This window comes from Prionailurus viverrinus, chromosome E1 (genome assembly GCF_022837055.1).
Source record: "Prionailurus viverrinus isolate Anna chromosome E1, UM_Priviv_1.0, whole genome shotgun sequence".
In the NCBI taxonomy this organism is placed as follows: Eukaryota; Metazoa; Chordata; class Mammalia; order Carnivora; family Felidae; genus Prionailurus; species Prionailurus viverrinus.
The window spans coordinates 15980875-16000619 of record NC_062574.1 but is presented as its reverse complement, the minus strand read 5'-3'; the positions used below and the strand labels follow the sequence as shown (position 1 = coordinate 16000619).

At 55.5% G+C, this 19745-nt stretch overlaps 1 protein-coding gene across 5 annotated transcripts in view; it reads left to right on the top strand.

Moving 5' to 3' along the window:
• ABR (ABR activator of RhoGEF and GTPase) overlaps positions 1–19745 on the top strand; it is a 183613-nt gene that overhangs the window by 153431 nt on the left and 10437 nt on the right. Inside the window, exon 1 of one of the 5 annotated variants that reach the window (XM_047833048.1) lies at positions 6771–7084. The exons of the other annotated variants lie outside the window; for them this stretch is intronic. Within the exon in view, the coding sequence (XP_047689004.1) occupies positions 6923–7084 (162 nt within the window). The 5' untranslated portion in view covers positions 6771–6922. Of the gene's footprint in view, positions 1–6770; positions 7085–19745 lie in introns of those variants that run through there. 5 annotated transcript variants of the gene reach the window in all.

The window sequence follows — 19745 nt, the reverse complement described above, 5'->3', positions numbered from 1 at the left end:
TCCTCCCCTGTACCCAGCCTCAGTCCTGATGTGCACAAGCAGGGGAAGCGTCTGCCTCTAGAGTTTGCATTTCATATCCTTGTTGCCTGCTGTTCTCAGAGCTGGCCCACGAAGGGCTCTTCTCTTTGCTGCTGCCACCACCACCAGGCCAGCCCAGAGGCACATGGGGACAGGGGAGGTTTGGTCCCAGCACTGTTCCTCTCCCTGCTTCAGACACTGCCTCCTCCCAGAGGCCTTGGGACTGGAGCCATTGTCCTGCCCCACCCCATCCCCTGCCCGTCTCAGAGCTGTTCATCCCCACCTGCTGTCACTTCTCAAGACTGGTCCAGATGCCTCAGTTACACTTGGAGAGCAGGCAGCAGGATGGGGGAAATCCAGGGGCGGGATACCTTGGGAGGGCCAGCGCCCCGCTACCCAGAGACTTCCCCACATTTCTACAACCTCTCTCGTTCCACCCCTGCTCAGCTGCCTCCGCCTCCCAGGTGTTCCTGATTTGGGGAGGCGGACTCTGCCCCAGTGGATTCTGGAGATGGGAAGCATTCAATAGAAAACAGCTGGAGGCTGGAATCTCCCTGTTGCCCTCCTGCCCCTCTTGGGAATGCCACCTTGAGGGCAGGCCTGGTGCCCACTCCCTAGGCCCAACTCTCGGGTGGGTGGCAAGCAGAGAAGCTAATTCAGAGAGGACCTTGGGAACTGACTCATTCAGGGCCTGAGAATATCCAGCTTCTCAACAAATACAAGAGGGGTGCTATCTTCCCAGCTCTGGGAGCTCCCAGACTCAGGCAGAAGAGCTGGGTTTGATCCCAGATCCACCACCTAATAGCAAGGTGGCCTCAGGTGACCTCTTGAGTGCTTCCTCTGGAACCCGTGTGAATATTAAATGAGATTACAGAGGTGACTGTACATTTCAGTAACCGCTGAGCTCCCTGTGGGCAGAGGCTGCAACTTTATCTTCCTAGAAATCAAAAAAAACTGGTCTCTGGGTGGTCTTGCTTTTGATTTTTTTGAAAAGATCTCTGAGAAAAGGACTTAGTAGAGGAATTGCCAGGGACATCCCTGAGTGAGGGCTGAGGTGGATATGAATGCTCACATGGGGCACCTCACATGGGGTCTGCCAGCCTCCCTCACTGCGGGTGCTGCAGACCCTGCCGTGGCCCCTCACTGCAGCCCAGCCTTTGCCACGGCATTGAGGGGTGTGAGCAGTGGTGGCACTCCGCAAGGGTCTGACCCCCAGGAGCAGCCCACTTCCCGTGAGCTGGGACGGGAGAGGCTGGGCACAGCCTAGCCTGCTCATACCCTTAGAGGCAAGAGCTTCAGGACCAAGGTGACCCAGAAAGCACCAGCCTGAATGACTCGGTGAGTGTTATCCAGTTGGAAAGCCTCCGAAGGGAACCCACACCAGCAAAACAGAGGCCCACAGCTTTCCCAAAGCAGAGAGAAAAGTAGAGATAAGACACGAGTTTCAGAGCCAGGACTCTGACCCGGAAGTCTCCTTAAAAAGCCCCTCATCTCCCCAGCCTCCACATCTCCCCGCCCTGAGGGCAAGCTGGGGCCAATGGCTGTGGTTAAGAGAAACAGCAGTTCTCATGAGAACCATCCCCTGGAAGGAGGCTAAGGGGCTCCAGGTTCTGCCTACTGAGCTTAGGGGTTGCTGGGAGGGACCTGGAGCACCCCATCCACCCCGGGCTTTAGCCAGGGGCCTCTTCTTTCTTCTGTTTTTATCTGACTGGGGGGCAGGGAGACTTTGGTATAAGATTTCATTTGGAAAGAAAGGCAGAGAGTGTCCTCTGCAAAAAAAAAAAAAAAGAAAGAAATTCATTGATGACCATTTGTCTGGTCCAAGCCCCTGTTTTAACAGGTGTGGAAACTGAGCTCAGAGAGAGAAAGTGGCTCCTGAGTCTCCAGTGACCAGGCAGGACTCTTGCCCAGGTTCCCTGGCTCCCAGGAGCTTTCTCCTGTTCATTTGGAGCTGAGAGTTGAGTGGAAAAGAGTTGGTTAATCATAGAGCAGGAGAAAAAAGGCATAGGGGCTCACTGGATCCTGACTTACTTTCAAACCTTCCTGTTTGAGGCTGTCGTGTCTTCAGCATGAGGCCTGGGGCGGGGGGGGGGGGGGGGGGGGGCTGCCTCTCCCCCAACACTGTGCTGGGAGACCCTGGCCACATACCTCCTTCTGGTGAGAAGGAGCAGGCAAGAAGCCAAGGGGGTCTGGGTGCTGGTCTGGCCATGAGTTGTATGGGGAGCAAATAGAAGGACACGGTAGGTGTGCTCTTCCCGCTCTGTCCCTGGGTGGGGTTTGTTTTAGATAAGTGAGATGTTTCCGAAGGCTCCAGTGGATTTTCCAGCCATTTCCATGACCAAATATGCCATGAGAATCACTAGGGGTTGCCAGGGATGTGCCATTGGTATAGTTCTATAGGACAAGTACAGAAGGAGGTGAGAACACACATTAGGGATGCAGGGATACAGAGCCAGGAATCTTAAGGGGAGTCTCCTCGTGCTTTCTCACAGCTGCTCTGGGATGTACCACCTGCCCCGCCAGTATGCACACCCTGCACGAGGGCCCCGGTCTGTCTGGGCTCCGGCTGCTGGCCCTGCTGGTTCTCTCTGGCTGGACTCCTGTGCCTGTCTTTGGGCGGGGACTGCCTCGGGCTTCCTTTCTGCAGCCCTCCAGCTTCAGACTCCATCATGCTGTCCACCACCTTGCTCCCCAGCTCTGCTCCCCATCCTCAGTGCAATCCCAGGGATAGAGGATCAGGGTTCTAGTCTGGGCCGGGGGAGAAGAGGGAAGTCTTCTGCAGAAAAGGGGGTCACTCCAGAGAAGTGGCAGCAGCATCCCAAAGTCCTGAGAAAGAACCTTCCTCCTAGCATTCACAGGCTGGAGGATTTGCCTGGAAGCCGTCCCCACCCCCAGCTGTCACCAAGGCAGCACTGGTGGCAGTCCCTGCCTCTCCCGCCCACACATCTCAGGCTGCATCTATTCCCTGTTGACCTTTTTTTCTTCAGTGATGCCGCTACTGATCACTTTAACCTGATTTCGCCTCATGCAGGCTTGTGCTGGGTGCCTGGCCCCAACCGTCCCAGATATACACCCCTCCTTAGGTGGAACCCAGGGCCCTGCACCTCCCTAAGGGCGGCCCTTCTTGTTCCTTCTGCAGGGAGCCTGGAAGGGGGGGTGCAGAGAAGGGATGAGGGAAGACAGGACAGTCGACTTAGGAATGTTTTTAATTCCAAAGGCAGCGACATCTGTTTGTGTGGGCCTTCCCGCCCAGGCTCTGTTTATCCAGACAGGGGGCCCTTGCTTGTCCTCAGCGGCGGGTTCTGCCAGGTGTGGCTGGATGGAAGGGATGGACAGAAGGGGGAAGGGGATGCAGTCCTTTCCTGGGTGGTCAGGACAGCCTAAGCCTAGCCCATCCAGCAAAGATGAGGAAGGGTCTGTGGTGGGCTGGAGGGACTGGAATTCAGACGGTCACTTTTGAGGAAGTGATTGGGAACATTTGTCTTGCACAAACCCCCCTGCAGCCTGCTCCTAGACCATTGATTCCAGGAAGGAGTGAGTCAGGCTTAGGGAAGAGAAGGCAAATCTGTGCTGTCCCAGAGAGAGCCCCCAGCCCACGGGGAGGAAGGGAAAGATGAACATCTCAAGGGAAGAGCCTCCAACTCAGCTACCCATCTGCTAAGGCGCTTATGTCACCATGGAGACCAGTTGGCCAGCTTTCACCCAATCAGAGTTTGCTTTATCCAGACAAGTATTGAGCCTGGGGTTCCTATGACAGGCAAGCATAGGACTTTGGGAACAGGATCTAGACTGCCTCCTTTCTCCCACACACCCAGTGGTGGGGGAGGCATACCTTGTCCCACAGGGTGCAGTTTGGAGGAGTAAACTGTACCCTGTGGCATATGACCCAGATAGAAGGAAGAGAACCTTAGAAAGCCAGCAAGGGGCCAGTTTTGAAGTTAACCAGCTGATGGTACCAAGCGTACCGACATGGTCAGAGATGTTAATGGCACCTTCCCAGCCAGTTACACAACCAGCGGTTGCACGTCAGCTGAAGGGTTGCAGAGGAAAGCCAAGCGGATGGCCTTTTTTCACAGCTCTCAAGGCTCATGCCAACCCCTCCTCCTCCAAGAAGCCTTGTGCGGTTCCTCTGACTAGAAATTTTCTCTCCTTTCCTTCAACTGTCATTGCACTTTATCTGTGCTCTTCTTAAGGCCTAAGACTGGGTTTCATGAGAGCTAAGGTGATGCTTTGGCCATCTGGGTATGGCAGGCACATGGTAGGCACACACTTGATATGTGTCAAGTGAAGGAGTGCTTTTCTGCTGCCTGTTAAAGGTATTTAAGCCCATGTGTTGCTCTTCTCTTGGGCTCTCAGCCTTGTCAAGCACAGACTTTTGATTCATGTCTGTGATGATTCCTCAGCCCCACACCCAGGGTCAAACACATAGCCAGGCCCTCAGTCAGCGCCTCTTGAATGAAATGAATGAGTTGGAGAAGTGAAGACTGCAGCAGTGAGTGACACCTTCCTGGAGGAATGGGTTTTGTGACAGCCATGGTGGGGAACCTGCCTGGCCCCTTGTGGGACTGGAGGAAGACTCTCTTCAGAAGGAGCATCTGGTGCCCTGGGAGAGGCAGATTAGGGATGGGTCAGGAAGGATAGGGGGCCTCAGGCCTCAGCTGGGCAGGGGACACAGATATGTCCCTGCCTCTGTGGGTCTCTTTCTCTCCCCCTCAGGGAGTACCGGGCAAGGTGTCATGGGCCGGCCGTGTTTAGCTGCTGCGACTTTGGGCAACTTTGGCTCAGATGTGAGGAGACTCCGTGCAGCCTTGGCAGCTTAGCCCTGTCTGCACTGTGTAGAAGCAGGTGTGGAGTGTGGAGCCCTAGAACAGATGGAGCTGGCCCGGCCACCCTGCAGGGACACCCAGAGCCCAGCAGAGCTCCAGGACCCCACTTCTACCCGCCAGGCAGAGGGAGTGCAGGACCAGATCCTGCAATGCAGGATACAACAGTGGTGCTGTCCGCCGGACCTGTTCTGGCTGGCCCCAGCATGGCCTTGGGTAGGGTGCTCAACTTCCGGTCTCCTTCATTTCCTCAAATGGAAAATGGGGGTGCTGGTACTTACTTCGTAAGGTTGAGGAATCACGAAGTGAGTTAATCCATGTGGTTTAGCACGGTGCCCATCACACCGTAAATGCTCGGTAGAGGGTGGCTTTTATTATGACCAGGTCTTGGCTTTCTTTGCAGTGAAGCCCTGCGTCGGACTTCATGCTGAACATGGAGCCTGCTTGGGATTCTCTCTCTTTCTCTCCCCTTGCCCCTCCCCTGCTCATGCTTGCACACACTCGCTCGCTCTCTCTCTCTCTCTCTCTCTCTCTCTCAAATAAATAAATAAGTTTTTAAAAAGGAAAAAAAAGAATCAGCCACACTTCAGTGAGGCCCAGTGGTTGTGAGCACCAGAAGCTTTGAAAGAGACCTGTCACTCCCCAGCTACAGTTGTGTGACCTCAGGCAAGAATTTTCCCTCCCTGAGCCCCAGTCCTCAAAACTCAGAAAACAGAGACAGTAACACAGGCATCACAAAAGTTGTAAGGCCTAAATGCAGTTGGATATCTGAAAGCCCTTTGCATGAGACCTGGCTCGTGGTTGGCATCCTGAAAACGTTGGTTTCCTTCCTGCTGTGAGCCCAGCTCTGCATAATGTGATGTCTCTGGGTTTTGTGTACCCTAACCATCTGGGGGCCTTCCCCCCACCCCCCACCCCAACACCAGGCTCTAACTTGGTGATTCATTTCTCACTCTGGTTAGAATGTTTACCAACTTGAGGGTAAAGAACAAGTTCGTTCTTCTCTGTCTTCCGAGCCACCCAGCCCAGACAAAGTGGCTGATTGCCCTTTGCCAAAGTGGCTCTGCCCGCGGCAGCACAAACTGTTTGGGGTTTTTCTGGTGAAGTGCATGCGGCCACTGTTAAAAGTGGCTGTGTGAGGGGCACGTCTTGCTGGGCATTTGTAACCAGTGTCATTCTTGGCTTTTGCTCATGTCCTTGGAGAATGGCCCATGGTGACCAGTTCCTTTCAGACCCCTAGAGCCCAGGAGGCTGCCCCACTGGAGAACTTCGTTATTCTTTACATTCCGAAGAGGAGGTTTGTGAGTGCCAGTCCACACATGTCTCGTCCTGTCACCAAATTGGCATCCAGGGAGGTGCCTGGGGGCAGGAGTTGAGAGTAGGGGAAGCAGAACTCCAGGGCAGTGCAGGACCTTTGCCTGGGACAAGGGCAGTTGTCCCTGGCCAGAACGTAGCTCCTGCCCCCTGCAGACCCCCCTCTGGCTTCCTCCCAAGCCCCCCTCACATCCCCCAGGCCCCCAGGGAGCAGCCTGGTGGTGAAGGGGTTAGCCGCGGATGGAGAGGGGAATGGACTGGATTGTGTTTAGCTGCTTGTCAAACTTTATTCAGTACTTGGGCTGAGGGTCAGTGAGCTGGAGCCCCAGGCTGCCAAGAGTTAAAACCCGGAGGTTGGGTTTTTTGGAGGGGCAGCCGCCAGCGCCTCCTTTGAGTCACTTCCTTCGGTGGGGGCGGGTCCCCGCGCGGTCTCGGGAGGTCCGTGGCGCACGCACTGGGGCGTCCCTGCGAGCCTGGCGCGGACCAGCAGGCGGAGAAGAGGGCCCGCCGCCACCGGTGCGCTCCTCTGGGAGGCAGTCTCCGGGGAGGGGAGGAGAAAGCGGAGCCGCACACCATGCGCTTCCCTGCCCGGCAGGAGTAACAGTCCAGGCCAGCCCGGGGGCTGAGCGCTCCGCACGCTCGCTCTATCTTCGCCGCTGCAGCTGAGCCCCGGCGGCCAGGCTGCCCGCGCCTCTGCCTCTCCCGTGTCCCCGGAGCTGGCACCGCAGGCCCGGTTGTAGTCCGGGCCGGGTCCTGCTGCCGCCGGCATGACCGACATTCTGCCTCAGCCCGACTGCAGCCTGAAGGCGGTCTGTGAGCCCCTGGAGCGCTGCTGCCTGGATCGGCTGGAGGAGCCAGGGAGCAAGCGGCCCCCCAACACGGGCGCCCGGCTCTGGGGCCGGGTGCGCAGCAAGCTGCTCCGCCAAAAGGTGCTAGGAGGGGGGGGAAGGGGGACCTGCGTGGGTGGGAGGGCCGGGGACTGCTGGGGCTGCTCTGTCCCGCCCCCCCCCCCAGCCCCCCTTGGAGATCCGTTACAGCTCCTGCCTGATTATGGAGTCCTAGGACAGGCTGGGGTAGGCATGTGGGTCTGTTGTAAGTGGCCTTAATTTGATGATTAATGCTGTTGCCACCCCCACCCCTGACCCTGGCTGCTTTCTTTGCATCTGTCCCTGTCTCAGGAAAAGGGGGGTTGTTGTCTCCTGTGGGAGAGGACAGCCTGGCTCCTTTCTGAGTCTATACAGGCAGTAATGTGAACGGTTAAGCAAGGGGCTCCTGGGTCTCAGTTCCCCCTACTCAGGGTGCCCACCCCCTGTGGGACCCCCTTCCCGAATCCCGTGGACATTGCTGAGGGGCACTGGCAGAAGCACTCAACACCACTGGCCATGTAAGACTTCTTTGTACGGGGCTGTGGGCATCATGCCCCACCAGGGAGGATGGGAGCACGGTGTGGAGGTGGTGGTGGTGCTGAGTCTGGGGGCTACAGCCTCCAGGGGCCTGCCTTGTCAGGGACCACCCAGATGACTGCTGGCCCAGTTCCAGCTGGGCATCAGGCAACCCAGTCAGCGTGCCAGGGGTTTCCTGACCCAGCAGGCAGCCTAGACCAAGCTGTGCCAGGGCGGACTGCCTGTCCTGCCTGCAGCCCCAGACCTTGGTGGGGATTAAAATCTGAGATAGAAGCCGACTGTCCTGCCGCTGGGCAGGCTGCCTAGGGGCTGGCTTTGGGCCCTGGCGTCAGGCATCTGAGGAGGAACCAGACCCAGCACCTAGTACACAGTAAGCACTTGATAACTGTGCCCTGAATTCACTGCCTAAGCAAGATGTCGCAGGGTGCCTGTCCTCGCTGGCAAGGGCCATGCCCATCCTTCAAGGGAGGCTGTGGCTGTGGCTGATGGAGATTTCCAAGCCATCCTGCAGCTTGGGGAGGAGGGGAAGGGAGACCCTCTGTGTAGGTCTTTACCTCCAGCCAGCACCTGCCAAGAGGAAGGGATCTTGGGCCTGTTGTCTCCTTGTCTAGTTTCACCCCTTGCCAGTGGGGCATACTTGACCTCCCAGAGGTGACATCAGTCTTGGAAAGTGCTGGACAGGGCAGCAACTTGAGCTGTCCTGCGTTGGCCCCTGTGTCACCTTCAGCATCTCCAGGGACCAGGCTAGCAGAGCCCTGCTGGCCTCAGCTGCTTCCGTCGCCCCTCTGTGCTGAGGCAGCTCTCTGTGCCCGGCAGCCCGGAGCCGTCCCTTCCCTGCACCCCCCTCCCCGGCCCCTGCTGAGGCCAGCAGACACCAGCCCAAAGCTCATTGTCCATTCCCAAACCTCCAGGTTGGCAAGAAACTGCCCCAGCAGTTTCCTGGCCTGGTGCCAGCCAAACAGAGCCTTTCTGGTTCACCTGTCCCTTTGGGGAGGTGCCTGGCAGGTAGGGGGCAATTTTTCAACCCCTCAAATCCCAGACTTCCTGTTCTTTCACTGTGCGTGTGTGACTGGCAAAATCAAGAATCCGCCTCAGGAATTCTTTAGGCAGCTTTGCCTCTGGGGGCCTCTTGTATCTCCACGTCTGGTGGTACCCTCTGGGCAAGGGTGGCAGGCCACCCAGGTGCTGAGCACCTGAGCCGATTGGTATCCGTGTGACCGCAGGGTGGCTCTGGCACTAGGGTACCCTGTGTGGCCAGGGATTTGGTCCTTTAGTTCCCGCTGTGTGGCAAAGTATGTCAGTGTCACAGACACGAGGGTCTGCATGGCGGGACATTCATTCACCCTGCTGCGCCTGCCTAACTGTGCCCAGGCTGGTGGGTGAACAGGCAGGCCTGGGGGGCCAGGCCCTCTGCCCACTCCCCTTCTCTCCCCAGCTGCATTAACCTATTTTTTGCAGGGCAGGCGGCTCACTGCCAGCCAGGGAGGGGACTAGGATCAGGCAGCAGCTTAGGTGGCATGGGGGAAGGGCGCCAGGTACCACCCAGCCTGGCAGGCGGGGTCGCCCATTAACTCCTCATCAACTTTGCCCTGAGGATTTGATGCTGTGGATGCCAAGACACCTGTGGCCCTCCTGCTCCCTTTTCACTAAAGATTTGTTAAAGGCTGGAGGGGGTGTATGTGACTTATCTGGGGACCCCTTGCTGGGGCTAAAGAATGTGTTCAGATGGGACAGTCCTAGTTAGTATTAACCTGTGGGGTCTCTGCACCTGCTGGAAGGGGCTTCCCTCTGGGTCCCAGGGGGCTGTGTTTGGGGTTGTTCGTATCCCCAAGGGGAGTTCTGGGGCTGAAGCCTCATTCTGGTCTCTGACTTGGCGGTTGGCGTGTGGTGCAAAGCGTTTAGCAGAGGAGACACGTGGCATTTGGGTTTGCGGGCTCTGCCAGGGCTCTCGGCACCGCTTCGCGTTTCTGCTTTCCTTTGCCTTTCCTTTTTAATTTCTTGTTTGTTTTTTAATTTTGCGCCTCAATCACACTACCAGAGATGAGGCTCAGGGCCTGCTCTTCCTCCCATCGCACCTGCTCCTGGAGCCCTGGTTTGCACTTTGCGGGGAGAGAGGCTGAAGGAGGAGGCCCATCCCCCACCCCCTGAAGTATCCAAAGGTTTTAATGGGGTCACTTGTGGGAGCCATAGAGAAGCTAGCAGGGCCCCCATGAAGCAGAGGCCAAGCCAGAAGCATTGGGCAAGGGGCGGGGTGGGGGGGTTGCCTGGAGGTGGGGACTGAGGGTGAACTGGCAGGGCCCAGAGGATGCCGGGGAGGGCGGGGGGGGGGGGGGTTGAGGACAGTTCTTGATGACTTTGGCTCTGCTTCAGGGGTTGCCACAGGGCGTTGGGAATTCCCTGCCTCAAAAGAACTTCTGCCAAGAAGCCAGAGGCCAGCAAGGTAAATGGAAGTGTTTCCTGCTGAACCCCAGAGTGTCTGCGATAGGGTTTGCTTCCCTCTATTTCTGGGGAGGGTCAGAGGTGTTGTCTGAGGAAGGACAGGATGGGAGTCCCCTTTGGGTCACTTGTCTGGGGAACCTTAGGGCTCAGGTCCTTCTCTTGACTGTGACAGGTCCTCATCTTGACTGTGACCACAGGACAGCTCCTAGCCCCTCCCAGAGTCTATCATTGAACTTGACAGTTCTTCCTAACAGGTAGCACCAGGTACTCAAACCATGCGTATATCCCCGAGGCTCACACAGCCATCCCCTGGCTGTTCTAGGTGTGGAGGGTACAAGGGTGCTAGGCTATCAGATACAGGTACGTCTTGGGCTCATTAACTATATTTCATAATCTGGCTCTGGATGCCAAGAAAGATCTTGAAACCTTATGCAGTAGACATCTATCCTGCCCTGGCTGCCCACACACTGCCCTGCCCCTCGCCCCCTGCCCTGCCTCCTCTGCCATATCTGCTAGAGGGAAGGGACCCGTGTCTATGTCTTAATCATTCACGTGCCCACTTGCACCCCTATAGTGATCCCTCAGCTGTAGGAAAGGGACAATAGTGCCTCTCCTTCAGGCTGGAGACCCCTGTGGCCAGCCCATTTACCCCCTGGGCTTCTGTGAGAGCCAGGATTGTGATCAGGCTGGCTGGAGAGTTAGCAAGGGGGAATGGAGTAACATCCCCACATTCTCACAGCCATGAAGCTTCTTACAGCACTTGCTCACTGGGGCCATATGGGTGATCTCCTGACCTCCAGTGCCCCTACTTCTCCACTGAGATGGCTCCCAAGAGGGCTATTTGATTCCACAGAGCAGGGGTCCTCAACTCTAAGAATCTGATGAAGGTTATGGAGCCCCCATCCAGACACAGAGCCACCCATATGCACAAATTGGATGCTGTTTTAGATACGGTTACAGATCCCAAGGTAGGAACCCCTACTCTAAGTGCACTTGGCAAGTGCTGTTTCTTTGCACCTGGGGAGGTTAGAAAGGGCACTGGCTCTCTCCAGCATCTCTGTGGTCCACAGGTGGCTTGGCCAGGCAGCCATGCTGGGCTTGATGCCCCAGCTTTTAGATGGCCCCGGACCAGGGGGAGCTAAGCCTGCCAACCCAGGTGGTTCCTGAAAGGCCAAAGCTGTCAGAGCCCAGTGTCGCAGGAGTATCCAGAGGCAGCGAGGCCACAGGAGGGCAGACATTTTGGAAAGAGCCCAGAAACTTCTGCAGGAGCTAGTTTGGGGGAGTTGCCAGGCACTGGTCAGGGAGCACAAGTTTGGAAAGCCCTCTGCTGAGTGGCCTTGCCTGCCAGCTTCCCAAATTGTCAGGAGCTGGTCAGCAAGTACTGTCTTGGCTTCCTTTCTCCCTATCAGCTCATGCTGGGGACAGGAAAGATATTTGTGTTCTGACTGCTCCCTAGCATCCTAGAGGAACACCCATTCCCCCATGTCTGGAACCTGCCTGCCCAGTCCCTGGGAGGAACGAGAGTCAGTCCAGGATCCCACTGAGCTTTAGATTAAGGCCACCCCCGCTGCATTGTCTTTTGTCCCCAGGGTGAGCCTAGAGAGGTGGTAAGCCACCTTGGGAGCTTGCTGTTAGGATTCTTCTGCAGAGAGGCTGGGAGGGCCCTGTCATTCCGCAGTGATTTCCTCAGCCAAGAGCTAGAACCTTCTCTGTCCTGGACAGTGATCCCAGCCAAGGTTGGTGCCTCAGATGGGCACAGCCAGAGCAGTGACAGCCACAGCTCTGCTTCCCATCACATGCTTGAAGCCTTGTTTGTGTCCTGGCCTCCTCCTTGGAGCACCCCGCCCCTCAGGCTCATGCGGCACAGGATGCCAGAGAGGGCACCAGGCTGGTGGGAGTCAAGAGGCCTTATTTTTCTAACTCTGAGCCTGCTGTCTTTACTGGCTGTGTGACCTTGGCCAAATCTCTTCACCTTTCTGATTCTCTGGCATCAGTATCATGAAGGAGCTGAACAGGATGATCTCCTAGATCCAGCTCATGTGATGATTTTGGCCATGTCTCAAGATTCCTGTTCCTAAGTCTTAAACTCTCAACACGCTGGGAAAGTCTGGGTGGGAGAGGTCACAGGGCTGCCCCTGGGCCAAGGCCAGCCATTCACTGAACAAAGGAGCTGAGAGGTGAGCAGGAAACATGAGACTTCTTGACCCCTGTCCTAAAGGAGCCTTGGTGGAAAGGCATTGCTTTCTCTCCACCCCCCCACACCCCATTTGATTCATTTTGTCTCTGAATATTGATGGGTGCCTTCCATGTACTGGGTGCTCAGAGAAGGCAGAGAACCCTTAATCTCATGGAACTTTCTGTCTACAGAGGGAGTCAGGCAATAAATGAGATCATTTCAGGCTGGACAAGTGCTAGGAAGAAAATAAAATTGGGTAATAGATTAGAGAGTAATGAGAAGGGAGAGGCCTTGCCTGAAGAGGTAATTTTGAACTAAGATTTTTTTTTTTTTTTTTTAGCGTTTGTTTATTTTGAGAGACAGCACAAGCAGGGGAGGGGCAGAGAGAGAGAATCCCAAGCAGTGTGATTCAGTGCAGAGCCTGACTTAGGGCTCAATCTCACCGCCTGATCATGACCTGAGCCAAAATCAAGAGTCAGATGCTTAACCAACTGAACCACCCAGGTGCTCCTTGAACTAAGATTTAAATGACAAAAGGATTCTGGAAAGATCCAGGATAGTGCATTCCAGGCAGAGGAACAGGCAAAGTGAAAACCCTGCGGCCGGGGTGGCAATAGCATATTCAGAAGCAGACAGAGGCCACGGGAGAGTATAGGAGATCACCCTGGATGGAGCAGGCAGTGGCCAAATTGGGTAGGACCTTGCAGGCCATGATAAGGAGTTCAGCTTTTAATCTCAGCACAGTGGGAAGCCCCTGGGGAGCTTAAGCCTGGTTTTAGTGATGCAGACACATTTTGAGCACTTGCTGAGTACCAGGTCATTCCTAGCGGTAATGTGAGAGGTGATAACCTAAGAGGTGCTAATATTATCTAGTCTATTTTACATGAGGAAGCGGGCTCAGAGACTGACCCAGAGTGACCTGAGTGGCTTAGTCCAGGAGCCAGCACTTAAACTCGGCTCTCAGCCAGCATGCCGCCCTGCAAGGTGGAGGTCCAGAGCCCCGTGGGGGCCTATGACTGATCCTCAGTTGCCTGGTTGTCTGGGTGATCATAGAACTCAATGGGATCGGGGCCGGGTGCCCTGGATAGGGTGCCTTGCTGCTTGGGGACTTGCGGCCTGTGGGACCAGGGCAAGAGTGCACTGAGAGGCCCTTCGGAGCAGGCACAGGCAGCAGAATCGCCAGGGCTACTCATTCTCAAGAACAGGCTCTGTGCCCAGACAGCGTTCCTGGCCTGGGCAGGGAGGATGAGGTCAGCTTCAGAGTAGGACTTTCACAATGCTCACCGAAGCACTCAGAGTCCAGAGAGAGGCCACCGAGCCCGTGGTGGTCCGGCAGGCCCTTGGCCTTCCCATGGCAATTAGCATGAAACTTCCTGCTCAGGACCTCAGCCTCCCACTCCTGACTCTGGAGATGAGGCTGCTCTGGGCTGCCTCTGTGTTGTTTTGGCCGCAGCCAGTTCCTTTTCCCAAGAGCAACCCTGCCTTCATTACCCTGGTGCCCCCAATATGGCCCTGAGCCGAGGCAAGGCAACTTCCTGGCTGTTAGCCTGAGGCCCGGTTCTGGGGTGAAATGTCCAGGCTGTCTGGAGCAGGGAAGGCAGTGTGTACGGGCCAGCCCTGAGGAAGGCAGGGTCCCAGGGCTCTGGAAGAGATGCCCCCAGCCTTGGGGGTCTCCCGAGGCAGCCCAGGGTTGAGGGCAGGCTGAGCCACTGGAATGCAGACCGCTGGGGAAGGCAGGTCACAGTGGGTGCTATGAGGCTAACCTGGCTTCAATAAAAGCCTCATTCAGAGCTGCTAAACCCTTTCCATATGTGGGCCTTTGAGAACTTCAAAGTCCAGGGGGGCGGGGGAAAGGGAGGCGAGATCCTGGTGCCTTGCAGTACAGAGTCAGCACAAGCCTCTCATGCAGCGGGCCTGGGAGAGGGTACCTTGACCCTGCAGGGTGAGTGCTGGAGGGGCACTCCAGCAACCTGTTTGGCCTAACGGTGGGGGAGTGAACCCCTGGGAAAACGGGGTGAGTTTCTGAGCCTGACCATGGTTTCCCCAGGTCCAGCTGCTGAGCTGGAAGCCAGAATATAGGCCCTGGCGTCCTCCTGCCACCCCTCCCTGCCTCTCTGCGAGCTTCTCTCAGAGCAGCCACGTTGACGGAATCCTCTAGTACCCTTCCCGAGAGGGAGGAGAGGCAGGCTTTGGCAGCTCCCTGGTTCCCCTGTTGCCAGCCTTACCATGCCTCTCACGCCTGTGGTCTGTCCCAATGACAGGCTGGCCTGGGTGTCCCAAGGGGACCCAGCCCAGAGCATGTGGACACACTTGGGGGAGGGCAGGAGAAGGCCAGCCCGATACCGCCACCGTGGCCACCGGCCTGGGAGACACAGGAAATGTACTGCCGTCAGACAGGACATCTGGCTCAGGGCCTGGTCTCCACAGCCCAGCACTCGGCCTCTGGCAGGCATCCCCAGAAACACTGCCAGCCATGTCTACCTTCCATTCAGCACCCCGTTCACCTCTGAGGGTGACGAGTCCAGTATACTGGATTTGCTCTCCTTCTTGTTAAGAAGCACTTAGTTTTTATTAGCCCTACAAACGAGTCTGGCTTCGAGAGAAGTCCATGCCACCTCCCAGGACAGGCCCAGGATGCCAGGCTCTGGACTCAGAAGGCCAAGGGTAGAGCAGCACTGGAGTGAAAGCAGAAGCGAGGCCCCCAGGGACAAGAGGTCAGGGATTGGCCAGGCTCCGCAGGGCCTCAGGGCTGTGCTGTGGAAATGACAGGGTGAGGTTCTGAGGAAAGGGACTCAGAGCCAAGGGGCTGTGGGGAGGGGGTGAGGGTGGGCCTCGGAGCCCCTGGGGTCCCTGGTGAATACTGTCTTCATGGGTCCTTGTCACCCAGTGAGCCCTTGTGTTACATCCCAAAGTAACACACTGATGGCTGCTCTGTGCCCCTTTGTCCCCTCCCACTGGGACTGTAGCTGTCAGTTCCATCTGGTTATCCCCACTGCCCGTAGACAGTGCGGTACCACCACAGGCCCCCTGTGAGGGCGTGTGGGAAGGGGCAGTGGCAGAAATCACCAGAAGGCTTTTGGGCGAGCTGCCTGGCTATGGGAGTGTGGCACTGTGGGAAGGCTGTGGGCCACCATCAGAAGGACTTGGGTTTGAACGTGGGCTATGTCACCCACCCAGGGGAGCAGCAGTGGGGACTCCAGACTCACTGGTGCCTCTGAAAGCCCCAGCACTGAGAGGTGGCCATGAACAGAGGGAAGGAGATCCACTGGGGTCACCTGCCCCAGGCTGGCGAGAAACAGGTTGGGAGGAAGGGGTTAGGCTTCTCAGAGGGGACGCTTGAGGATGTTCCTGCAGAACAAGTCACAGCCGCCATCCACAGGTCGCCTAGGTGAGCTCAGAGCATCCTCCCCTGCCGTCCTGTCCTCCGATCCCGTCAGCGCCCCTGTGAGGCCGCTGGGGTTTCCTGTCCGAGATGTGAGGCGGGGAAGCAGCTACCCAACTACCGGCCACATTCACTCTGAGAATGTGTGTCTCCGTCTCCTGAGCAGGAATGCAGGATTCCGAGCGCAGGAAGGATTTCAGTGCAGGTGACCTGGTAGTTCTCTTGTGGACATCCATCCCCAAGGTCAGCTGTCTCCTTGGCAGAGGTCTGAATGTGCAGCCATGACCCGACCTTTGCCTAAATGCAAAGGCAAACAACATAATTGAGGTGCTCCCGGTGGCTGTGTGTGGCCCGCTTGTTCATGACTTTCTCCAGGATGTCCTGTGGCTCATTTCTGTCTCCTGCCTGGACCGCACCGTGGGGGAGCCCCAGCGGCATGTGTATTACCTGTGGGGTAAAGGAGGAGTCCTCTGGGGGTCTCCCCCAGCCTGGCTCTTCACAGCCCCATCTGTCTCCACCCCCCTCAGGTGATCGGGCAGCCCCCAGGTACCCGCTCCCCAGGGCCATTGGGGGGGGGCATCTATCTGCTGGGACTGGCGAGTAAGTGGTCAGGTGTTCCTGTCCGCTCACATCCTGGGGGCTGGCTCTTCCGCCCCCGGCACTAATCTAATCAGGAAATAGCAGAGTCCACATTTCCCAGGGGTTATAAATAGCCACAGTAGTTCAGGCAGCATCATTTCTCTGGAAAATGTGCCACGTTCGTCTCCACTCCTCACCCTCCCTTCTCTGTATTTAAGTGATGTCCTGAAAATAGACTTGGTTTCTGGAGGCTGCTGGCCTGCTGGGAGACAGAACTTCATTGTCAAGACACCAAGGGGCTAGGCGGGCCTCCCTCGAGCATACCAGGGCCACACCTGCAAAGGGGATCCAGAATATGGCAGCGGTGGGGACTCACAGGAAGACACAGAAGTGCCACCTTCCTCAGACTTGGCCTCAGACAGGCTGGAGTGTGTGAAATGACAGCAAATGGTGCCAGCAGGCTGCAGAGGGACAGGGTCTCAGTGCCAGCAGGAATGCAAGAAGGGAACTGAAGGCCTGGGGGTATCCAAGGAAGGCTTTCTGGAAGAAGCAGGGCTAGAACTTGGCCTTAACATCAGGAGTTGCCTTTCCTGTGTCTCACATGCTCCCAGGAAAATGTAAGGTTGCTGCTTAGCAGCTAGAACGGAAACGATGGGGAGGGAGAGAATGGCTGAATTGTACTGGAGGCAGCCCTCCAGCACCCAGGCCTGCCTGTGGTGTCAGACCAGGCACCAGGAGGCCTAATGTCTCCTTTCTAAGCAAATCATGGAAACAGCACATGTCTTGTTGCCGCGAGGCACAGACACCAGCTAGGTGCTTTACGCCTTATTTTGCAGGGTTAGCAGAGTAGGTAAGTCAGGGAGACTTGATTTTGTGCCTCAGCTCTCAGTTCCTAGGTGTGCGGCGCTGGGCAAGTTCCTTGCTCCCTTTAAGCCTCAGTGTCCTCATCTGTAAAATGGGGGCAGCTAAAAAAAGCTCAAACCCCACAGGCTGCTTATGATGATTAACTGAGATGCTGTATATGAAGGGTTTGTCATCCATCATGCCAGACTCCTAGAAAATGCTCAGAATGCATTAGTTCTGTTAGTATTTTCCGTAACAGTCCTCTGAGGTGCTATGGATGCCCCGTGAGGAAGTTGAGGTTCAAGGAGGTTTAAGTGACTTGCCCAGATTCACACAGGTGAGTGGAAGAAGAGCAGTCATTTGGACCCCGATAGGCCTGACTCTCAATCCCTGTTCATCCCCACTTGGCTGTGTCCAGATGCCACTCCAGGACCCAGGGAGGGACCACTGGCTCCCTAGTCCATGGCAGCTGCCAGGAGGTGCCACATCATGGGTGGTTAGAGCACAGGAGGGGCATTAGGTGCCGGGACCATGGAATCAGCCTGAGGCATATTCCGATGGCTGGAAAAACCAGAGTTAAAAGGGCCTAGTCCGTCCAGATTGTGTGACCCAAGGGTGGTAGCCGCAGTTGACAAAGCACCGTTAAGCTCTCTACTCCAGGTGGCCACTGCTAGAGGATAGGGCTGGGGACAGACCCAGGCCCTATGTCCAAGAGCCAGCATTCTGGATGGCAGGAGGGAACGATAAGGGTCAGCCTGTGCTACAGGCCTGGTGAGGGTTTGAGATAAAAAAGGTTTAGGGAGAGGGAGGTTCTGGGGCTTCCTTTGGGACCCAGTAGGATGCTTGGCTCCAAATCTTCTGAAGTAATGAGCCTGGACAGCAGCCAGGCTTCCCTTGTGTGTTTGAGGAGGTGCTAGGGCAGAGTTGGGGAGCATGGGGGTTGCTCGGTCCTGCTCTTCCTCTGTCCCCTTCTCAATTCTGTCTCTCCTCTGGGCAGGGAACCAATTGCTAGAGGCTTGGCCTGGACCAAAGCTGGCCCACATGCAGACCACCCCCCCCCCCCCCCCCACTGCCACCTGCCCGCAGCTGGTGTGGATGATAGAAGGTGCTGGAAGGAGTTACTTGGAGCTATAGGAAGCTCCAGGGCCCAGCCCACTCCGGGCTGACCTGACCGTTTTCCTCTGTGGTGTGGGCCTGCTAGAACAGTGGTGTTCACACTGCTGCACACACACTCCTGAGGGTGCAGAGAGCTTTTCCAGGGGGTGTGTGGGCAGGGAGAGTTTTCAGAGCATCAGTCTGCAGACTCTCAACTCCCACAGGTGCTATTACCACAAAGCAATCTGCCTGAGAAAAGCCTTTCACCTTCACCTCCCTTCCTCTGCTGGGGAGCCCAGGACTCACTGCAGAGCATAGCCCAGGGCACCAAGGCCCCCTGGGTGGCCAACAGCACGGGGCCTCTTGAAATGTAGGTGTGGGCGTTGAGAAAGTAAAAGACACTAAAGGCCCAGTTTCAAGTCAGGTGCTTTCCACTTCTTTGCTTTCCACAAAACTGATGGAAATTGTCAGCTGAGATGTCATTTAAAATAAATTTTGGGGGGCGCCAGGGTGGCTCAGTCGGTTAAGCATCCGACTCTTGATTTCAGCTCAGGTCAACATCTGATGTTCCTGAGATCGAGCCCCTGCGTCGGGATCTGCACTGACAGCGTGGAGCCTGCCTAGAATTCTCTTCCTGCCCCTCCCCCACGCGGCCTCGCTCCCTCGCTTGCACCTTCTCTCTCAAAAATAAAAATAAAAACAAAAACAAAATTTTTGATGATAGGTATATATGCAATTTAAGGCAAATGAGGAGGAAATAGCATAAAGAATCATATAATGTTGCTGTAATAAAACTATTTTCAGCCCCATCTAGTTATTTATATGAACAAGATGTTCCATCCTTTACATCTTTAAAAACAAACGCAGGGGCGCCTGGCTGGCTCAGTCAGAAGAGCGTGCGACTCTTGATCTCAGGGTCATGAATTGAAGCCCCATGTTGGGTGTAGAGCTTACAAAAAAACCAAGACACTTACACACACACATGCACACACAGAAGCAGTATTTGAGGCTGTACCCAGTTCCACCCTAGCAAAACATAACATTCACACACACACACACACACACAGAAAAATGTTCTACCTGTCTCATGAAGAGATGCAGTCCCGTCAAAATAGTACTTTGCTACTGAATATTTATTAATAACTATTCGTAATGTGTTGGTTAGTTTTTTTATTGTGTGCTGCTAATCATCGTAATAACTAATCTAGGACATGTTTTGAATATTTGGAGCCTTGTGGCCCCAGGAAGTATTTCCTTGCCATTTGTACAGATATTTTTGTTGAAGCAACATGTAATAGAGTGAAGAATGAAAGCCTTTAAGACAGAAAAGTACAAACTAGGAGAAAATTCTTTAGGAGAAGTAGAATAACAACAAATCCAGGGAGAAAAAGAAATGACACAGGGTTTGTACGAGGGAAAGAAGAGCTTGTATTTTTTAAATAGATGACGGTGCATCAAATCACTGTGGTAACTGGATTCCACTGAATACATTGAAGAGAATCATGTAGCAGTTTGTGTTTTAAGATGTAAATATTTACATTACCCTGGAAGTTCTATCCTTTGCAACTATTGAAACTTGCTTTGGAAATACTCAGATGTTGAGTTGAAAATGGGCCAGGGAGTGCATAGTTTTTTCAAGATGATTGTGTGGGTGCACAAGGAAAAACAGTTTG